At 39.6% G+C, this 20,362-nt stretch overlaps 1 protein-coding gene across 22 annotated transcripts in view; it reads left to right on the top strand.

Moving 5' to 3' along the window:
- macf1a (microtubule actin crosslinking factor 1a) overlaps positions 1-20,362 on the top strand; it is a 599,180-nt gene that overhangs the window by 429,114 nt on the left and 149,704 nt on the right. For 20 of the 22 annotated variants that reach the window (XM_072548450.1, XM_072548451.1, XM_072548439.1 and 17 more), the window contains 8 exons: positions 125-281; positions 578-704; positions 2,425-2,487; positions 7,845-8,080; positions 8,990-9,119; positions 10,224-10,423; positions 10,531-11,026; positions 13,792-15,263. In XM_072548450.1, the coding sequence (XP_072404551.1) occupies positions 125-281; positions 578-704; positions 2,425-2,487; positions 7,845-8,080; positions 8,990-9,119; positions 10,224-10,423; positions 10,531-11,026; positions 13,792-15,263 (2,881 nt within the window). The remainder of the gene's footprint in view (positions 1-124; positions 282-577; positions 705-2,424; positions 2,488-7,844; positions 8,081-8,989; positions 9,120-10,223; positions 10,424-10,530; positions 11,027-13,791; positions 15,264-20,362) is intronic. The other 2 variants (XM_072548453.1, XM_072548435.1) reach the window with 1 other exon arrangement.

Genomic DNA, 20,362 nt, shown 5'->3' with positions numbered 1-20,362 from the left:
TGTTTTAAATATATCCATAAATAAAATGTTTAAACATTAAAATAGTTCACGTATTTGTCTAAGCTTATTATTTTTCATAATTTCTAGTGATAAATACATAAACATTTGAGCTTATATTTTTCAGGGAAGAAGAAGCATTATCCTGCCAGCAGCACCTGAGTGAATTCACATCTCTAGTAGAGTCCGTTAGAAAATGGTTAAAGGAAACAGAGTCTAGTGTGCCAGCTTTTGAATCTGCGCTTGATACAGATGTGCTGGAGAAACATATCCAGCAAGTAAAGGTGAGGAAGTGGAAAGAAAATAAAATACAAAATTTGCAAATTTATGGAACAAGACATATTTTGAATCTATACTTGCTGTGTAATTTAGAATTTCTATTTCGTTCTTCAAACTCTAAATTATCTGGATTAAAACTTCTGATGGAAGGGAGAATGGTCTCAGGCAACATGATTACTAACAAATTTGTTTATAACATTTGCCTTCCTCCTGGGAAAAGTGAAAATCATGACATAAATAAGATACATGTGAAAAATTGCAATTAGACAGTGTAATAAAATGGCTTGCTCTGATTTCACAGATCCTTATGGAAGATTGGTCATCAAAATCTCCCCAAGTGCAAGAAATAAATCATAAAGGAACCCAGTTAGAAAGTCTCATCATGGAGTTAACGTCACCTGATACTTCCTTATTGTCCAGTAAAAGAGGTAATAGCAAAGATCATTGAAAGTGCAGTTAACTTGATGTTTTTGCATTTTAAAAAATAATTTTAGAATCCCTGTGTAATGCATGGTTTACTGTAAAAAGAAAACAGACAAACTACCTGCTCAAACTTTCCTTCAGCCGTCTGCAATTGTTTGAAAGTGAATGAGAATGATTTTTATTTCTTCATACCTTTTGGAAATGTTAAGCCACTATCTGATGGCACAGTCCTGATTGGGTTTTCCCCACCCACTTATTCTTGGCCATGCTGCCATGTTGGTAATTAATGAACAACTTTATAACACCCTAAATCAAGTGTGTCAGTAGAACTACTTACAAATTGCTTGCTTTTCTAATCCCTTCATGTTGTCCAGTTTTTCTTATGTGTCAGCTTTGTTTGTGACTTGCTTCAATGTTGTATTTAAGAACAGTCACGATTTCTAATCCACTTTATTTGATCTATGTGCTTGCCATGTCAACATAGGCTAATTTGGTCAGTATGCTCTTTCTATGTAGTTTATTTTATCTTAGAAAAGCTGTAGTGTACCATTTTATTCCTATATTTAATGTAGTTTCATGTTTCTTAATAGTATACATCCATCCAAGTGAGTAAATATATGGCCTATGCCTCGCTTTTGCCCAGTACAAGCAATTAAGTTATTACAAGCATACTCAAATTTTTAGTTTAGTTCTGTTGTTCTATTAAGAAGATAGACATTTTGCTGATGAAGACAATGTTAATTGTTCCTCCACCCTATGATCATTCTATATAACTAAATATGTTGATAGTGCTTGTTATCAATTATTATTTTAATAATGTCTCCATATATAATTTGAGATAATACATTCCTACTTGAAATTGTCCATGCTTCAGGTCAAAGTGATTCTCTGTTTGTCAGAGAAATTTATTGTAGTAACAAGAAATAAGTGTAGTTGGTATAGCAAAGTCCAACCTTCATAAGTGGAAAGTACTTAACATTTATGCAGCACTTACAATCTTAATGTGCTTTGCAGTTTTCAAAGTACTTTGATTGGAGTTACTGCTATAATGTGGGAAAAATAGAGCAAATTCTACGAACAGTTATGCAAAAAAGATGAGATAATCTGTTCTAGCGGTATTATATGTATTGGCCAGGAGACGGTGAGAGCTCCCCCTGCCTCTCTAAGAGTGCCCTGATGTCTTTTTCTCAAGAAAGCAGGTAGAACCTTGTTTTTGTGTCTCTTTGGAAAGATGGCACCTTTGGTATTCCTCTATCCTTTTAGTGCTGCATACGTGAGTCAGGCTAAATGATGTACTCTAGTCTCTGGAGGAGTATGTGAATTCATGGCACCGAGAAAGAGAGTGCTACCACTGAATTAAGATTGACACTTTAGATGCAATGAGCATTTGTAAAGAATTTAAAGATGCTACACTGCTTAATTTTCTTTGTGCATTAGTGTATGTGGCAGGGTTTTCCACAATCTTGTCTACGAAATAACACTACTAAAGCTTAGCTGCATATATAGATGTATGTTATAAATTATAATTATCCATGCTTCTGCAACTTCAGCAATATATTTAAGGTTTATGTGCAGCTATTGCACAATGCAAAGCATTTTTAAAGCCAGCTGCATGTGTAGTGCTTATTAGTGTCTTGTGATATCCTGCTGATGGAGCATGTGTGCTCAACTTTGTTCCTAACATTGGCTGTCCTGTGCACTGTTGTCTCCCTGTTGTTTACTCAGGTTCTGTAATGATGAATGGTGGAGTGACTGCACCTAGTATGAATGGGTACCACAGAAACAAAGGTGAGAACATAGGAAATCTGAGGTGTTTTTCTGTTGCAACATCAATTATTTTTGTCCATGAGTGGATTCGTATAGGAATGTTAAAGAGGGTAAAATCAAATATTAATAATGTACTGTACTCTTATCTGTACTGGAATACAGCCTTGGTTGACAAAATTTCTAATCTCGGTTTAACTGGGTACTTGCTATAAACCTAAACAATCATTCTTAATTGAAAAACCAGAATTGATCATTGTGGACTAACCCTTTTAATTGTATGAGATTCTTCAGACAAAATGTGACATTGTATAACTGACAATTAAAAAATATTTGACAAGGATACTTAGTAATATTTGATTTTGTAAAAATGTGGATACAGTCCATTATGAGAAGCTATATGACCTCGTCGTTTCTATATAAACATGTTAGGAAAAGCTTCCAAGGAAACCCTAAAGTAGTCTATTGTTGTACTTCCCTTGCTTGGAGACAATTGTTTGGACAAAAAAATGGTGTAAATATTATCTGTAGTCTAATTTGAAACAGTAGCCAGGATAAGCTGACTCATGCTGCCAGGTAAAATTGCCAAGTGAAGTTATTAAAGTAGAAAGTTGCACCCAGTTTCAGGACTCTGAAAACAATTACACTTTTAAGAATATGTGGCCTGTCATAGAGATGTACAGCATGGAAACAGACCCTTCGGTCTAACCCGTCCTTGCCAACCAGATATCCCAACCCAATCTAGTCCCACCTGCCAGCACCTGGCCCATATCCCTCCAAACCCTTCCTATTCATATACCCATCCAAATGCCTCTTAAATGTTGCAATTGTACCAGCCTCCACCACTTCCTCTGGCAGCACATTCCATACACGTGCCACCCTCTGTGTGAAAAAGTTGCCCCTTAGGTGTCTCTTTTTTTTTTATATCTTTCCCCTCTCACCCTAAACCTATGCCCTCTAGTTCTGGTCTCCCTGACCCCAGGAAAAGACTATCCTATTTACCCTATCCATGCCCCTCAATTTCGTAAACCTCTATAAGGTCATCCCTCAGCCTCCGACGCTCCAGGGAAAACTGCTCCAGCTTGTTCAGCCTGTCCCTATAGCTCAAATCCTCCAACCCTGGCAACATTCTGGTAAATCTTTTCCGAACCCTTTCAAGTTTCACAACGTCTTTTCGATAGGAAGGAGACCAGAATTGCACGCAATGTTCCAACAGTGGCCTAACCAATGACCTGTACAGCTGCAACGTGACCTCCCAACTCTGTACTCAATACTCTGACCAATAAAGCAAAGCATACCAAATGCCGCCTTCACTATCCTATCTACCTGCGACTTTACTTTCAAGGAGCTATGCACCTGCACTCCAAGGTCTCTTTGTTCAGCAACACTCCCTAGGACCTTACCATTAAGTGTATAAGTCCTGCTAAGATTTGCTTTCCCAAAATACAGCACCTCGCATTTATCTGAATTAAACCCCATCTGCCACTTCTCAGTCCATCTGGTCAAGTTCCAGGTGTATTCTGAGGTAACCTTCTTCGCTGTCCACTACACCTCCAATTTTGGTGTCATCTGCAACTTACTAACTGTACCTGTTATGCACGTATCCAAATCATTTATAGAAATGACGAAAAGTAGAGGACCCAGCACCGATCCTTGTGGCACTCCACTGGTCACAGGCCTCCAGTCTGAAAAACAACCCTCCACCACCACCCTCTGTCTTCTACCTTTGAGCCAGTTCTGTATCCAAATGGCTAGTTCTTCCTGTATTCTCAGATCTAACTTTGCTAACCAGTCTCCCATGAGCTACCTTGTCTAATGCCTTACTGAAGTCCATATAGATCACATCTACCACTCTGCCCTCATCAATCCTCTTTGTTACTTCTTCAAAAAACTCAATCAAGTTTGTGAGACATGATTTCCCATGCACAAAGCCATGTTGACTATCCCGAATCAGTTCTTGCCTTTCCAAATACATGTACATCCTGTCCCTCAGGATTCCCTCCAACAACTTGCCCACCACTGAGGTCAGGCTCACCAGTCTGTTGTTTCCTAGTTTGTCTTTAACGCCCTTCTTAAACAGTGGCACCACGTTAGCCAACCTCCAGTCTTCCGGCACCTCACCTGTGACTATCGATGATACAAATATCTCAGCAAGAGGACCAGCAATCACCTCTCTAGCTTCCCACAGAGTTCTCGGGTACACTGATCAGGTCCTGGGGATTTATCCACCTTTACCTGTTTCAAGACATCCAGCACTTCCTCCTCTGTCATCTGGACATTTTGCAAAATGTCACCATCTATTTCCCTACAGTCTATATCCTTTTCCATCTTAAACACTGATGCAAAATACTCACTTAGTATCTTCCCCCATTTTCTGCGGCTCCACACACAGGCCGCCTTGCTGATCTTTGAGGGGCCCTATTGTCTCCCCAGTTACCCTTTTGTCCTCTATGTATTTGTAAAAACTCTTTGGCAAATAGAATTAAAGAGAATCCAAAGCTATCTCATATCCCCTTTTTGCCCTCCTGATTTCCCTGTTAAGTATACTCCTACTGCCGTTATACTTTTCTAAGCTTTCACTCGATCTATCCGGTCTATACCTGACATATGCTTCCTTCTTTTTCTTAACCAAACCCTCAATTTCTTAGTCATCCATCAATCCCTCTACCTACCAGCCTTCCCTTTCACCCTGACAGGAATATACTTTCTCTGGATTCTTGTTATCTCATTTCTGAAGGCTTCCCATTTTTCAGCTATCCCTTTACCTGCGAACATCTGCCCCCAGTCAGCTTTCTAAAGTTTTTAGATTAGATTAGATTCCCTACAGTGTGGAAACGAGCCCTTCAGCCCAACAAATCCATGCCGACCCTCCGAAGAGTAACCCACCCAGACCCATTTCCCACTGACTAATGCACTTAACACTATGAGCAATTTAGAATGGCCAGTTCACCTGACCCACACGTCTTTGGACTGGGGGAGGAAACCGGAGCACCCGGAGGAAACCCACCCAGGCACGGAGAATTTGCAAACTCCACACAGACAGCTGCCCAGGGCCAGAATTGAACCTGGTCCCTGGTGCTGTGAGGCAGCAGTGCTAAACACTGAGCCACCATGCCACCCCTCTGGCCTAATACCGTCAAAATTGGCCTTTCTCCAATTTAGAATTTCAACTGTTAGATCTGGTCTATTCTTTTCCATCATTATTTAAAATCTAATAGAATTATGGTCACTGGCCCCAAAGTACTCCCCCACCGACACCTCAGTCACCTGTTTTGCCTTATTTCCCAGGAGTCGGTCAAGTTTTGCACCTTCTCTAGTAGGTACATCCACATAGTGAATCAGAAAATCGCCTTGTGTACACATATTCCTCTCCATCTAAACCTTTGATACTATGGCAGCCCCAGTCTATGTTTGGAAAGTTAAAATCCCCTCCCGTAACCACCCTATTATTCTTACAGATAGCTGAGATCTCCTTACAAGTTTGACTGGGGGGGGTCTATAATACAATCCCAATAAGGTTTCTCAGTACTACCCAAATAACTTCCCTGGATGTATTTCTGGGAATATCCTCCCTCAGCACAGCTGTAATGATATCCCTTATCAAAAATGTCATCAACCCCTTCCCCCCCCCCCCCCCCCCCCCACCCCTTGCTCTCTTGCCTCCCTTTCTATCCTTCCTGTAGCATTTGTATCCTGGAACGTTAAGCTGCCAGTCCTGCCCATCCGTGAGCCATGTTTCTTTAATTGCTATGATATCCTAGTCCCATGTTCCTAACCATGCCCTGAGTTCATCTGCCTTCCCTATTAGGCCCCTTGCATTGAAATAAATGCAGTTTTTAATTTATTTGTCCTACCTTGTCCCTGCGTGCCCTGACTTGTCTGTCTGTCTCACTTCAGTTCTCAACTGTACCAATCTCAGATTGATCTCTTTCCTTACTATCTCCCTGGGTCCCACCACCACCCCGCACCCCCCCCCCCCCCCCCCCACCAAACCTTACTAGTTAAAATCCTCCAAAGCAGCTCTAGCAAATTTCCCTGCCAGTATATTAGTCCCCTTCCAATTTAGGTGCAATCCATCCTCCTTGTACAGGTCACTTCTACCCCAAAAGAGATTCCAATGATCCAAAAATGTGAATCCTTCTCCCATACACCAGCTCCTCAGCCATGCATTCATCTGCTCTATCCTCCTATTCTACCCTCACTAGCTCGTGGCACTGAGAGTAATCCAGATATTACTACTCTCGAGGACCTCCTTTTTAAATTCCTGCCTAACTCTCTGTAATCTTCCTTCAGAATCTCAACCTTTTCCCTTCCTATGCCATTGGTTCCAATGTGGACAATGACCTCTTGCTGGCCTCTCTCTGAGACATCCTTGATCCTGGCACCAGGGAAGCAACACCCCATTCTGCTTTTTCACTGCTGGCCACAGAAATGTCTGTCTATACCTCAGATTAGAGAATCCCCTAACACAATTGATCTCTTGGAACCCGACGTAGCCCTCGTTGCATTCAAGCCAGTCTCAATACCAGAAACTTGGCTGTTCGTGCTATGTTCCCCTAAGAATCCATCACCCTCCTACATTTTCCAAAACAGCATACCTGTTTGAAATGGATATATCCACAACAGACTCCTGCACCCATCTATGTGATTCTATCTGGGACTCTTTCCCCCCCCCCCCCCCCCCCCGCCGCCCCATATCTGCCATCCATCACATACTGTTGCTGTTGCAAATTCCTCATTGCTTCTAACTGTCTCTCCAACCGATTCATTCGATCTGATAAGATTCGCAGCCAACAGCATTTATGGCAGATATAATCTGCAGTACACCATAACCTCTCTTTAAGTCCCACATCTGACAAGAAGTACACATCACTCTATTAAAGGCCATTTTTGCTCCTTCACAATCTACAGACCCAGAAATTAAGACTGTCTTATTCCTCTACAAACACTGCCCCAGCTTAAATTAATAGTTATGGCTTATATTTAAGTTTAATCAAGAGACATATCTCCAAAAACACATCATTAAGAAAGAACCCACCCTATTCACTACTGCAGATTCTCTGTAGACCACACTTAAAACCGTGATTAACTTATCTGATTCTGTGTTGTGAACTTCGCCCAACAGTTCCTCCAAGATCAGTTGTGAATTTCACTTTGTTAATTTTCCCAGATGCACTGTCATGTCTCAAATATAAAACCATACATTTCTATAACAGTAGACAAACCATTATTTGTAAATATTATGCGTAGATACATATAATATCACAATGATCATCTCATCAATGTAAGTTTTTCTGATGATCCTCTAAAGATCATGGTGCTACTAACTAAATAGTCTCGTTTTGGCCATTTGTGGTTGACATGTATTTTTCCATTTGTAGACCTTGCAGAAATTCAACAGGGTGTCTCTGATGTGAACCATGATTATAAGACCCTTGGAAATGTACTAAAGGAATGTCAGGACCACCTTCAGGCCACAATTTGCCAAATGCAAGAGGTTCAAGAAGAAACAGATTCTGTTCTGAAATGGCTAGAGTTAAAAGAGCATACTTTGACCAGGTTGAATTCATCACCGGCGAAAACTCAAGCTGTGAAAACACAAGTAGAGCAAAACAAGGTAAATGTAACAAACTTATTAAATAATGTAAATGTAATCCCTCACTTAAATCATTATAATACCTCAGCAAATTAAACTTCTGAAGCCTGTGATTTCCCATTATTTTTCAGTTTATAAATGGATGCTGCAACTTTAGGGAGGAACAAGTTATGTTGAGGGCACAAATAGAATGAAAGTAGTCCATTTGATTTATTTTCTCAGTTTTTTTAAAGCAAAATAAGTGTTCCAGCTTCATTTAATCATTCAGATTGAATGTTTGATTCTGAACCACAGGAACATTCATAAGGGCTAAAGTTAATTGCTGTGAAGGCTGGGTTCCTCAGTGTGAGTCCAGATCATCAAGTAGTATAACTTCATGTGAAGACCTGAATTTTCAGTTCTGATATGTGTGCGTAAACACTTCCAATGTGAGAAACAAATATAATTCAGGTTACTTTAACTTGAGTTATCCTCAATTGTAGATTGGTTGATGAACAAAGATAACACTATTTTTGTGACGTTATGGAGTGTATATAGTTTACACTTTATCTATGTCATCTGGTATTTAAGAAACCAAAGCTCTAATATGTCTCTATCTTTTGTTACTTTGCGCTCTGGTCAGGGCACACAAATTGAAAAAATGTTTTTTAGCCAAATAGCTTGAGCTGTTTAATTCTTTTCGTCTTAATGATTTCAGTTTTGTTTAGGTGCTGGATTTTAATTTTGTGCAATTTATGTTGCGTAAAATGTAAGGACTAAAGACAATGTATATTTGATTCTTAAAGAACTGACATAAAATTTTGTGCAATTAATTGTGCTACCATGTAATTCTTCAATAAGTAAATATTTCAGAAAATGTCAGAATTAATGCTGTATTTTAGTACGTGCAAGTTTGCAAAGTTCTTAATAACTAAATTCCTTTGTCATTAGGCATTTCTTGTTGAGCTTGAACAGAATTCTGGAAAAGTTGAGAAGCTGAAAGAGACATTACAAGACTTATTGAAAAAAAATCCAGACTCACCTGAAGCAAAGAAGTTAATGCAAGTGCTAGAACAAATAGGTAAAGCAAGTATGATACAGTGCTAATATTCATACATTTGGAATGGAATACCTTACCCTCAGAACAAACAAGGAAGCATACTGGAACTGAACTGGCAGGTGAAGTTAGGATGTGGAATTGGTTGGGCTGAATAGTCTGCTTTCATAATGTAATTTCTCTGGGATGGGAAGTTTAATTCTGTAGATGATATTCCATGAAATAGTGGGAAAATAAAAAAGTCATTATCTAAGCAAGGGAAAATGCTTAAAATAATCTGGTCACAACTGTATATTGTCCAACCTGCTTCACGTATTTTCATGAATGTGTTTATATACAGAAGTGGAAGGAAAGTCTCTGGTTTGATCCCTGGTTCATGCCAAATTAGCACAGAAAATGTAGACATTAAAAGGAGAACTTGATACCAACTGGAAAAGTGTACATGTGAAGATCTTGGGTGGCAATATGGAGGGTTAGGATGCATTTCTGTAGTTACTGTGTGTAATAACATATTTACAATGGTACATGCAGAGCTCCTATTCACTACTTTTCCCAAGTTTGGAATGAAATTCTATTCAGTTGAGGATCTACACATTGCAGTAGCGATTCTTAATTGTACAAGCTTATCCATGATGAGTAGCTATTTGGATCAGTTAGGGTGGGAATATTGCTTGCCCTTTTACTGTATCTCCACCTCAGTCACTGAAACAAGAGGGGTGAAAATTGGGGGGAAATGTGACAACTATAACCAAAATGTTCAAATCTCTGATTCATGCAAGAAACTTTGAATTGAGATTTTAAATCTCATTTGCCTAGGAAGATTTCCGTTCTACTCATAAATCTGTTTTGGGTCATCTAGATTGAGGTATTTTTTTTAAATTTTAGATTATGGTTTGTTCTGGAAACTTGATTAGCTATTTGGTCTAGAATATTATTTTAACAATAGTTCTGAAGTTGTAGTTCTCAAAAGTTAATGTACAAGCCTTTGTATCATTTTATAGTGTGTGAATAAGTGCAATTATTTTAATGATTTGCATTGATTTTGTTGAACAGCATAAACCAATACATATAATATTGCGTGTAGCTTTTCTCAGATTAAATAATTGAAGTCATCTTTTCTTTATTTAGAGTCAAAGTGGACTCATGCCAATCAGATAGTAACTGAAAGACAACAAAAGCTTGAGGAATCAGCCAACCTACTCTCAAATTTCCAGAATACAGAATCACAGCTCAGTCCATGGCTGTCAGAAAAGGAGTTAATGATGAGTGTATTGGGTCCTCTATCGATTGATCCAAATATGCTGCGTGCTCAGAAACAACAAGTACAGGTAAAACTAAGGACCAGAAATGTCAAAATTATTTACAGATGCAATAAAAAGATTGTATATTAAATTATTCCTGATATCTCTAATTAAAATCTTTTTGTTCGTGACAGTTCATGTTGAAAGAATTTGAGACTCGTAAACCCCAGTATGAACAGCTAAACAAAGCAGCAGAAGGCATACTGTGTGCATCTGGAGATGTATCTCCTCCTGACAGCCAGCTAAGCAATCAGCACAGAACCATTAATGACAAATGGAATAAACTTACCAATCAGCTCAGCAGCCGTTCAAGTCAAATTGATCAAGCCATAGCCAAAAGTACACAGTACCAGGAGCTACTGCAGCAGCTCACTGACAAAATCAAGATCCTCTGTGATAAACTAAGCAACCAGTCTGTGATTAGTACTCAGCCAGATGTTGTCAAACAACAACTCGAAGAAACCAGTGAAATTCGCTCAGATTTGGATCAGCAAAAGGAGCAGATTGAACAGGCACAGATTCTCTGTGATGACCTGTCTTCTCTCATCGGTGAACAATATTTAAAAGATGAGCTTCGGAAACGCCTAGAAGCAGTTGTAATGCCATTTAATGGTCTTGAAGAGAGAGCAGGTAGGCATTGATGCTGCAGATTTAGTTATAGTGTGGCAAAAGAAATTGTAAAACAATTTAAAACCAGTTTATCATCTGACAGATGTACTGAAAAAGCAGATTCCTATAATTTTTGAAGTTGTTGTTTTTGGTTACTTTTGTTGCAGATGCTTTCCACTCTTCCACCAATATGCATGGGAACTTAGCTGAAACCTCTAGTCAATAGCTGTCAGAAGCAGGTTAAATTACCCACTTCCTCTAAGAGATGGAAGAGACCCAGCTCATACTTTTCAGCTAAGTCTTTGACTCTGGTTGAGAACTATGACATTGTTCTTTCCCAGATTAGTTAGATGTTTATTTGATATTGCTACTTTCATTAAAATACTCTAAAAATTGATTTCCTACTTAACTCCTATGATTAATATTCCAACCTGCTTCCCATTTCTATGTTTCAATTAATTTTGAGGCCAAATCTGTGCTCTGGCACATAGCCAATTAGCCATACTAGGGACATAATTATTCCTTCCCTAGAGTGGCAAGAAGGGCAAATAGTTGAGTGAAGCAGAAATGCTTGGAGAAACTCAGCAGGTCTGGCATCATTTGTGAGAAGAAACCAGAGTTCACCTTTTGAGTCTGGTGCCTCTTCATTGGATTTGAAATGTCAACCCTGCACACACATTGAATTTCTCCATCAATTTGTTTCTGTTTTATATTTTTAGCATCCGCAGTTGTTTATGTTTTAGATAATTGCATGAGTTGAAAAGTGTGGTGCTGGTAAAGCACAGCAGATCAGGCAGCATTTGAGGATCTGGACAGATGACATTTCAGACATAATCCCTCCATCAGGAATGTGGGAATGGGGCTGAGAAATAACTAGGGTGGGGCCGGGGGAAGATAGGTGGGAAGACAATAGGTAGATGCAGGTGGTGGGTGACTGGAGAGATGAAGCAGATAGGTGCGAAGGAAGATGGACAGGTAGGACAGGTCAAGAAGGCCGTGTCAAGTTGGAGGGTTCAATGTGGGATAAGGTGGGTAGTGGAGAGATTTGGAAACTGGTGAAGTAAATGTTGATGCCATGTGATTGAAGGGTCCCAAGGTGGATGATGAGGTGTTCTTCCTTGAGGTATCAGGTGGCTTGGTTTTGGGGGTGGAAGAGGCATAGGACTTGGAAATCTTTGGAGCAGTGTGAGGGGGAGTTGAATTGGTCGGCCACAGGGCAGTGGGATTGTTTGGTGCATGTATTCCAGAGATGTTCCCTGAAATGCTCTGCGAGTTGACGTGAGTCAGCCCTAGAGATACACTCCCCCTGCCCCTCCCCCTCCCCTCACCAAATTAAGATTTCAATGCTGGCTGAGAAGGTTCATTTGGGCCTGCCTTGTCTCTCCTCCAATTAAGGCTGTTAAAAGTCAATTAAAGACCACTCAAAGGTCTCCATTTGCCACTGACCCAGTTACCCACAGCTCCTGTCAGGCAGAAAAAGTTGCAACTTTGCCAATTGGGGCCAGTTTGGGACAGAGATGAGGGACGAGAGTGCTCACTGCTGAAGACCACATTATCGATAATTTGGATTTGCAGGATTTTAGGAATCCTTCCCCTTTCAAAGCCCATTTCTATGACAAACTGAATCACATCACTTTTGTATCCAGATGGAAATATTGATTGCGTATCCTTAGGGCACCAACTCCATTATGGGGAAAAGTGGACAGTTTAATGCATATAGGTTATTCCACTATAAAGTGCATTTCATTTGTGCAAATTGGCTATAGCGCAACTAATGAATTGTGGATGTTTGAGTTAGGCAAACTTTCTGCTGAACGAGTATAGCAATTTTCCTTGTGATCTTCGATTAGCAATCTTCTACAGCACAACTTTCTATAGTGGTTTTCATAGATTAGATACCCTACAGTGTGGAAACAGACCCTTCAACCCAACAGGTCCACACTGACCCTCTGAAGAGTAATCCACCTAGATCCATTCCCCTATGCTATTGCTCAACATTTACCCCTGACTAATGTACCCAACCTACACATCCCTGAATACTACAGGGCAATTTAGCATGGCCAATTCACCTAACCTGCACGTATTTGGACTGTCTGAGAAAACCAGAGCACCTGGAGGAACCTCACGCAGAGACAGGGAGAGTGTGCAAACTCCACACAGATAGTTGCCCGAGGCTTTCCTTAGCGTGATTTTCAATAGTGCAAAGTTAGAGAGAAACACAACTATCAGGTTATAGCAGAATGATGTTTAATTGTTTACAACCCAGTGTGATGAACACCTTCCTGGGCCTTTGAAGACAAGAAGTCTAACCACTGTAAATTTCTTTTCAGCAAACCAATCTGGGTGACCCTTTAATTTTTAAGTCATGTCACTCTGGCCTTGTGTTAGGCAAACGTCGAAACTGGTTATGTGACTGCTTTATTTTATCCCAAAGTAAGGCCAGTCCTGAAACTCAGTAGTATTATAAATGTTATTTTTGTAACAATCATTGACTTGTTTCATTGACTTTAACCAAAATTACCTTATTTTCAACTCTATTCAGCAAGACAGATTATACACTTTAAAATGACTGTACAATTTTACAGTGCACACAGTAGATTAAAAAAAAATCAACTGTTCCATCAATAATTAAAATATTTTATATGTTAAATATATAGTATCTATACTTGCAATTAAGGTTTGCAATAATATTTTAAAATATTTTAAATATCAATTCAATGGAAAATTTGAAAGATGACCGGAATTGTGTATGTTTCCAAATAATGTGAGATCATTATTATTTATAGGTGATCGGATAAACCAACTTCAGACAATTCTGGCCAGTTCTCAACAGTTTCAACAGACCTTTGATGAACTCAAGCTGTGGCTAGATACTAAATGTAGTGAACATGCTCAAAGGTCTCCTGTGTCTGCAAACTTTGATATTTTACTGTCTCAGATAAGTGAGCAGGAAGAGTTCCAAAAAAGCCTGAATCAGCATTCAGGTTCATATGAAATGATTCTTGCTGAAGGGGAGACTCTATTTCGAAGTGCCCAACCTGGGGAAGAAAAAACAATCCTTCAGAGTCAGTTGTCAACTCTTAAAGGACAGTGGAACGATCTAACCAAACAGGTTACAAGCAGACATTCTAAACTTAAAGACTGCCTGCAGAAAGCACAAAAGTACAGAGAGTATGTGGAAGACTTGCTTCCATGGATTGGAGATTGTGAATTTAAAATTAAAGAACTGGAGATTACTGTTGATCCAGGACAGCTTAATTCCTCTTTAGCTAATGCTAAAGATCTGCATCATGATGTGGAGAAACACCGTTCACTCCTGGAAATGATGAATACTGCTGCTGATATTCTTGTTGAGTCTTGTCAGGTCAATGAAGAAGGAATTAGGGATGAAAAAGCAGGTATAAATCAAAGAATGGACCTTATTACAGAACATCTTCAAACCAAGAGTGAATCAATCGAGGAGATGGCTCAAAGGCTAAAGGAGTTTCAGGATTCCCTGAAAAACATTCAGAAGAAACTTGATGGGACTAAGCAACAGCTTGAAATATATGATGCTCTTGGACCACAAGCCTACAGTAATAAGAACTTGGAAAAGCTTAGAACACGGCAGGAATCTCTGCAAATGTTAGAGCCACAAGTAGAGTACCTGAGAGACCTTGCCCAAGGACTAGCAGCAGATGCCCCTGATGGTGCAGATTCATCACAGCTTCTACAGCAAGCAGAGGTAGTTCAGCAAGAATACAGTGATGTAAAACAGAAAGTGGATGAAAGTTGTTTATCAATGGAAAACAAACTTCAAGGAATTGGGAATTTCCAGAGCCATGTACGAGAAATGTTTTCATACCTTGCAGACCTGGATGATGAACTGGATAGCATGAGTCCTGTTGGTAGGGATTTGGACAGCCTACAATCACAGATTGATGATATTAAACAATTCATGAGCAAGCTTAAAGAATTAAAAAAAGACATTGAAACTTCAGAAAAAGAATGTAAGCAGATGCTAGAAGTAGAAGGCAGTCCAGACCTACAAGGACTGAAACGAGAGCTTGAAGCCTTGAACAAACAGTGTGGTAAACTACTGGACCGAGGGAGGAACAGACAAGAGCAAGTAGAGATGACTGTTTCACGAGTTGATGATTTTTATGAAAAGCTTAAAGAACTGAACAGCCTCCTAACTAAAACAGAAGAGGGTGAAGAATTGCAAGGAATGGTAGGAACAGAAGTTGATGTTATCAATCAGCAATTGGCAAACTTTAAGGTAGGATTTCTTTTAACTTAGCCCATAGTACTTTTTAAGAGATTTCCAAAGTGATAAATAGTTCCAAACATTTTTTTTCTATAAGGTATTAGTAATTTGTTTCAGTCCTACGACCATTATTTGAATGTATATTTGTAGTTTCAATCAGCATAATTCTTATTAAATTCTTAGTAATGGAATCCTGTTAGGATGGGTGAACTGAAGCGTTGTTCTTGTGTGGCAATGTCCATGTTGTAAATTAGCATCCGCTCCTTTAGTCTGTGCTGTTGGAATTTTTATTTTGGATGATTAATGGTGGTACACACCATCTATATGCACATTGGCTAGCAGTAATTTTTATAAATCATAAATTCAGGTTTATCTGAAAGGATCCTTATGGAACATATGCGTTCTATTTCAAAGTACCCAACCTGAAGAAAAAAATTAAAGCTTTAGGGCAATTGTCAACCTTCAAAGGAAGCGAGATCAGCTAATGAAACAGCTAGCCGGCAGATATTCTAGGCTCAAAGATTACCTTCACAAAGTGTAGCAATACTGACAGTATGTAAGGACTTGCTGACATGGATAGAAGACTGTGAAGTCTTCAGACATTGTACTGATGCCAGTCACAATAGTGGCTGAAGAAAGTAGGAGGTTACAATTTGTTTGAAGGCAGTTTATGCAGTTCAGTGTTTATGCAACTGAAAAATTGAGATTGATCGTTCAGCAACGAGAAGGAGGAGTAACTGAGCATCATTTCATTGAGAAAAGTGAGGGAGGTAAAAGAAAAGTAGAACCAATAATTTGAGAATTTTGGGAACAACAGCTGGAATCAGTGCTTCAGAAGGGAGAGAGAGGGAGCAATACACAATTGAAGGGGAGGAGACAAGTGTGAATCTGAAGCATATTTATTGTGTAGAATGGGACAGCACAGATGGTGGAACATGAGAAGAAAGCAAATGAAAAAATTCAAGAACAGAATTTTTTGGGTGGGAACAGGAGGGTGTGGAGGTTCAAGGAAAGAGAAGCCATATCTGATGCTTTGTTTTTGAAGTGTAGAAGATTGAGACAGCTGTAAGACTAAGAATAACTTGGAACAGAAGAAGCAGGAGGCAGAGCAGTGGATGTGATCTGTATGGACTTCAGTAAGGCATTTGACAAGGTTCCTCATGATAGACTGGTTAGCAAGATTAGATCACATAGAATACAGGGAGAACTCACCATTTGGATATAGAACTAGCTGTAAGGTAAAAGACCGAGGATGGTGGTAGAGGGTTGCTTTTCAGACTGGAGGCCTGTGACCAGTGGTGTGCCACAAGGATCAGCGCTGTGTCATTTATGTAAATGATTTGGATGTGAACATTGGCAAAGTTAATAAATTTGCAGATGACATCAAAATTGGAGGTGTAGTGGACAGCAAAGAAGGTTACCTCCGATTACAACGGGTCTTGATCAGATGGACCAAGGAGTGGCAGATGGTGTTTGATTTAGATAAATGTGAGATGCTATGTTTTGGAAAGGCAAATCAGAGAAGAACTTATGCATTTAATGGTAAGGTCCTGGTGAGTGTAACTGAACAGAGACCTTGGCGTGCAGGTTCATAGTTCCTTGAAAGTGGAGTTGCAAGTAGATAGAATACTGAAGATGGCATTTGTATGCTTGCCTTTATTGGTCAGTGTGTTGAGTGTAGGAGTTGGGAGGTCATTTTGCGTCTATACAGGACATTGGTGAGGCCACTTTTGGAATACTGTGTGCAATTCTAGTCTCCCCAGTATAGGAAGGACGTTGTGAAACTTGAAAGAGTTCAGAAAAGATTTACAAGAATGTTGCCAGGATTGGAGGTTTTTTTAAAGATTAGATTACTTAATCTGGAAACAGGCCCTTCGGCCCAACAAGTCCCCATCGACCCGCCGAAGCGCAACCCACCCAGACCCATTCCCCTACATTTACCCCTCCATCTAACACTACGGGCAATTTCGCATGGCCAATTCACCTAACCAGCACATTTTAATTTTTGGACTGTGGGAGGAAACCGGAGTACCCGGAGGAAACTCACGCAGACACGGAGAATGTGCAAACTCCACACAGTCGCCTGAGGAGGGAATTAAACCCGGGTCTCTGACACTGAGGCAGCAGTGCTGACCACTGTGCCACCATGTCGCCCGTGAGCTATAGGGAGAGGCTGAAGAGGCTGGGACTATTCTCCCCTGAGAATCGGAGACTGAGGGGTGACCTTAGAGAGATTTATAAAATCATGAGAGGCATGGATAAGGTAAATAGACAAGGTCATTTCCCCCGGTGGGGGAATCCAGAACCAGAGGGCATAGGTTTCAGCTAAGAGGGGCAAGATTTAAAAGGGATCTACAGGATAACTTTTTCATATAGAGGATGGTGTATTTATGGAATGAGCTGCCAGATGAAGTGGTGGAAGCTGGTACAATTACAACATTTAATAGGCATCTGAACAGGTATATGAATAAGAAGGGTTTAAAGGGATATGGGCCAAGTGCTGGCAAATGCAACTAGATTAAGTTAGGATATCTGGTCAGCACGAACAGGTTAGACCTAAGGGTCTGTTTCTGTCTTGTACATCACTACGACTCTAAGCAGAGTGCAGTGATTTAAAGATGAATATCAATCCAGGAACACCACTTTGGGGAAATATGAGCAAGGCTAGGAGCAGTTTTTTCAATTGTAAAATGGTAGACAAAAGACTGCAAAAGAAAATTGGAGTGAGGATAAACTGGGAGCAGCATGTTTTTGGATAGAAGAAACAGAAGCAGGGAAGAAAACACAGGGCATGTTTTGTTTGGTTTCAAATACTGCTCATTTTTTAAATTAACCAGCATAGAGCATTTTTTAAGTTGGGATAGATTACCTATTATTTAAAATCTTATTGTATGCCTGCTTTCTCATTTCTTCTATCCCTAATACAAATAAATAGGCAGTTACCCACGCAGAGAAGCTGTTGGTATACTGACACGTAAGTGTTTGCTGCAGTTTGGAAGTTAAGATTTTACACTTGTTGTCTTCACTGTTCTCTGGTTTTGTATCCATTTTGACATCCATTGTCTACCATTAATGCCCAAGCTTTATATAGAATCATGAGCTAACACAGAAAGTGGCTGTGTGATCAGTGTGCTTGTGCTCTTTCTTCAAACCAGCTGTCCAGTTTATTCCCACTTTCTTACTCTTTACCTCTTTTTTTTATTTCAAGCAGTTAGCCAATTTTTAGAAAATTATTTTTGTACCTTGGGCTCCAATCTTCATTCTCCAGGACAAACCAGGATTGGGAACAGATATTGATCTTTCCAAAGATGTCCACATCCCATGAAAGGGAGGAAAAATGCATGACATAATAATTTGACTTCATCAGTTCTACTACTTCTGCCTAAATCTCGGTTTTCTGGTTTCATTAGACACCCTTCTGCTGTTGGAATTTTTTTATTACTTATTCAATCAAAACTGTCATGTTTTTACATTTCTCTCTATTCTTCCCTTTGCTGTCTCTGATCTAGGAAGTTTGGTTTCTCTAATTTTTAAGTAACTGAAGTCATTAATCCCATGTGCTGATGGTCCACACTATTAAAATGAGGAAAATCTTTTTTTAGGGGTTTGACGTAACCCTGTGGTTTTTAGAATCCCTACTGTGTAGGAACAGGCCCTTTGGCCCAACAAGCCCACACCAACCCTCCAAAGATATCCCACCCAGACCCATTTCCCTACATTTTATCCCTGACTCCTGCACCTAACCTATACACTATGGGCAATTTAGAATGGCCAATTCACCTAACCTGCACATTTTTGGATCATGAGAGGAAACTGGAGCACCTGGAGGAAACCAAACAGACACTGGGAGAATGTGCAAACTCCGCATAGACAGTCACCCAAGGCTGGAATTGAACCCAGGTCCCTGTGAGGTAGCAGTGCTAACCACTGAGCTACCTGTGCTACCCAAAGTCAAAGGCAAATATCTTCAATGCCCTTCTTTTATCAAACTGATCTACTAGTCCTGCCACTGTCAAAGACTTAGCATGTGTACAGCTGGTCTTAAAATATAAACATTATACTACCTGTTCAAATGTTCCTATCAAATAACACTTCACACTTGTCTGCATTTAATTTTATCTATCATGCGTCTGTCCATTTTATCATGACTTGGACTTGGATTTCTGGAGATTCTGAATAATACATAAGTCCCAACAACAACGCTGAAAACAGCACAGTTCCATGCCACCTGAAGAATAGCCATTTATCACTATGCTGTTTTTCTACCGCAGAATCAAGTTTGTATGCATACGCCCATTGCCCTTCAATACCAGGGGATTTTGTTTTGCTAGCTAGTGTATTATACAATATTCTATCAAATATTCTTTGAAAGTTCATATGTACACTGTCAGCTGCAACCCTGTCAAACACACTGTCCATACAAAGCTCTCAATCAATCCAATCTTTCATTTGCTGCTAGGCAGATTTTCTTTTATTAGACTGTACTTTACCAAGAATTTGCAAATTTTCTTCTTGATAGCTTCCAAAAGTTTTTCAACCATCAATGTTTGACTGGTCTGTAGTTGCTGGTAGGTTTATGCACTTTCTTTCTCTTTGAGTTTGTGGGCAACATTTTCAATCTACCAGTATATTTCTTTGTCTATCCAGGGAGAATTGGAAGAATATATCCAGAGCTGTCACATTTCCTTTGGATGCATTTCTTCAGGGACAGATGACAGTTTTCCTGTTGTGAATGCTTCTCTTCTCATTCTTTTTTTATCCAGTCAATTTCTCTATTGCCTCTTCCTTTTCAGTTGATATTAGAAGCATAATTTTTCATGCAAGTAGATGCAATGTACTCCTAGTTCTGAACTGGCCACATTCTTCCTTTGACCTCTTGTCATTTATGTATTTGAGATACCAACAGATATATTTTGTCATCTGTCCTCTTTCCCTCCATTCACAAGAACACTAATTCAAGGGGAAAATTAAATTTTATTTTTTTTTGTATGGTGTGTGTGTGTGTGTGTGTGTGTGTGTGTGCAGGTGTAAAACACAGTGAAAGACACACAGTGCACGAATCTTTATTCAATTTCCACCACCAGGAAGATAGGAAAAACACCCGAGTGGCC

Source organism: Chiloscyllium punctatum, chromosome 27, assembly GCF_047496795.1.
Source record: "Chiloscyllium punctatum isolate Juve2018m chromosome 27, sChiPun1.3, whole genome shotgun sequence".
In the NCBI taxonomy this organism is placed as follows: Eukaryota; Metazoa; Chordata; class Chondrichthyes; order Orectolobiformes; family Hemiscylliidae; genus Chiloscyllium; species Chiloscyllium punctatum.
This window is presented reverse-complemented; position numbering and strand designations above follow the sequence as displayed.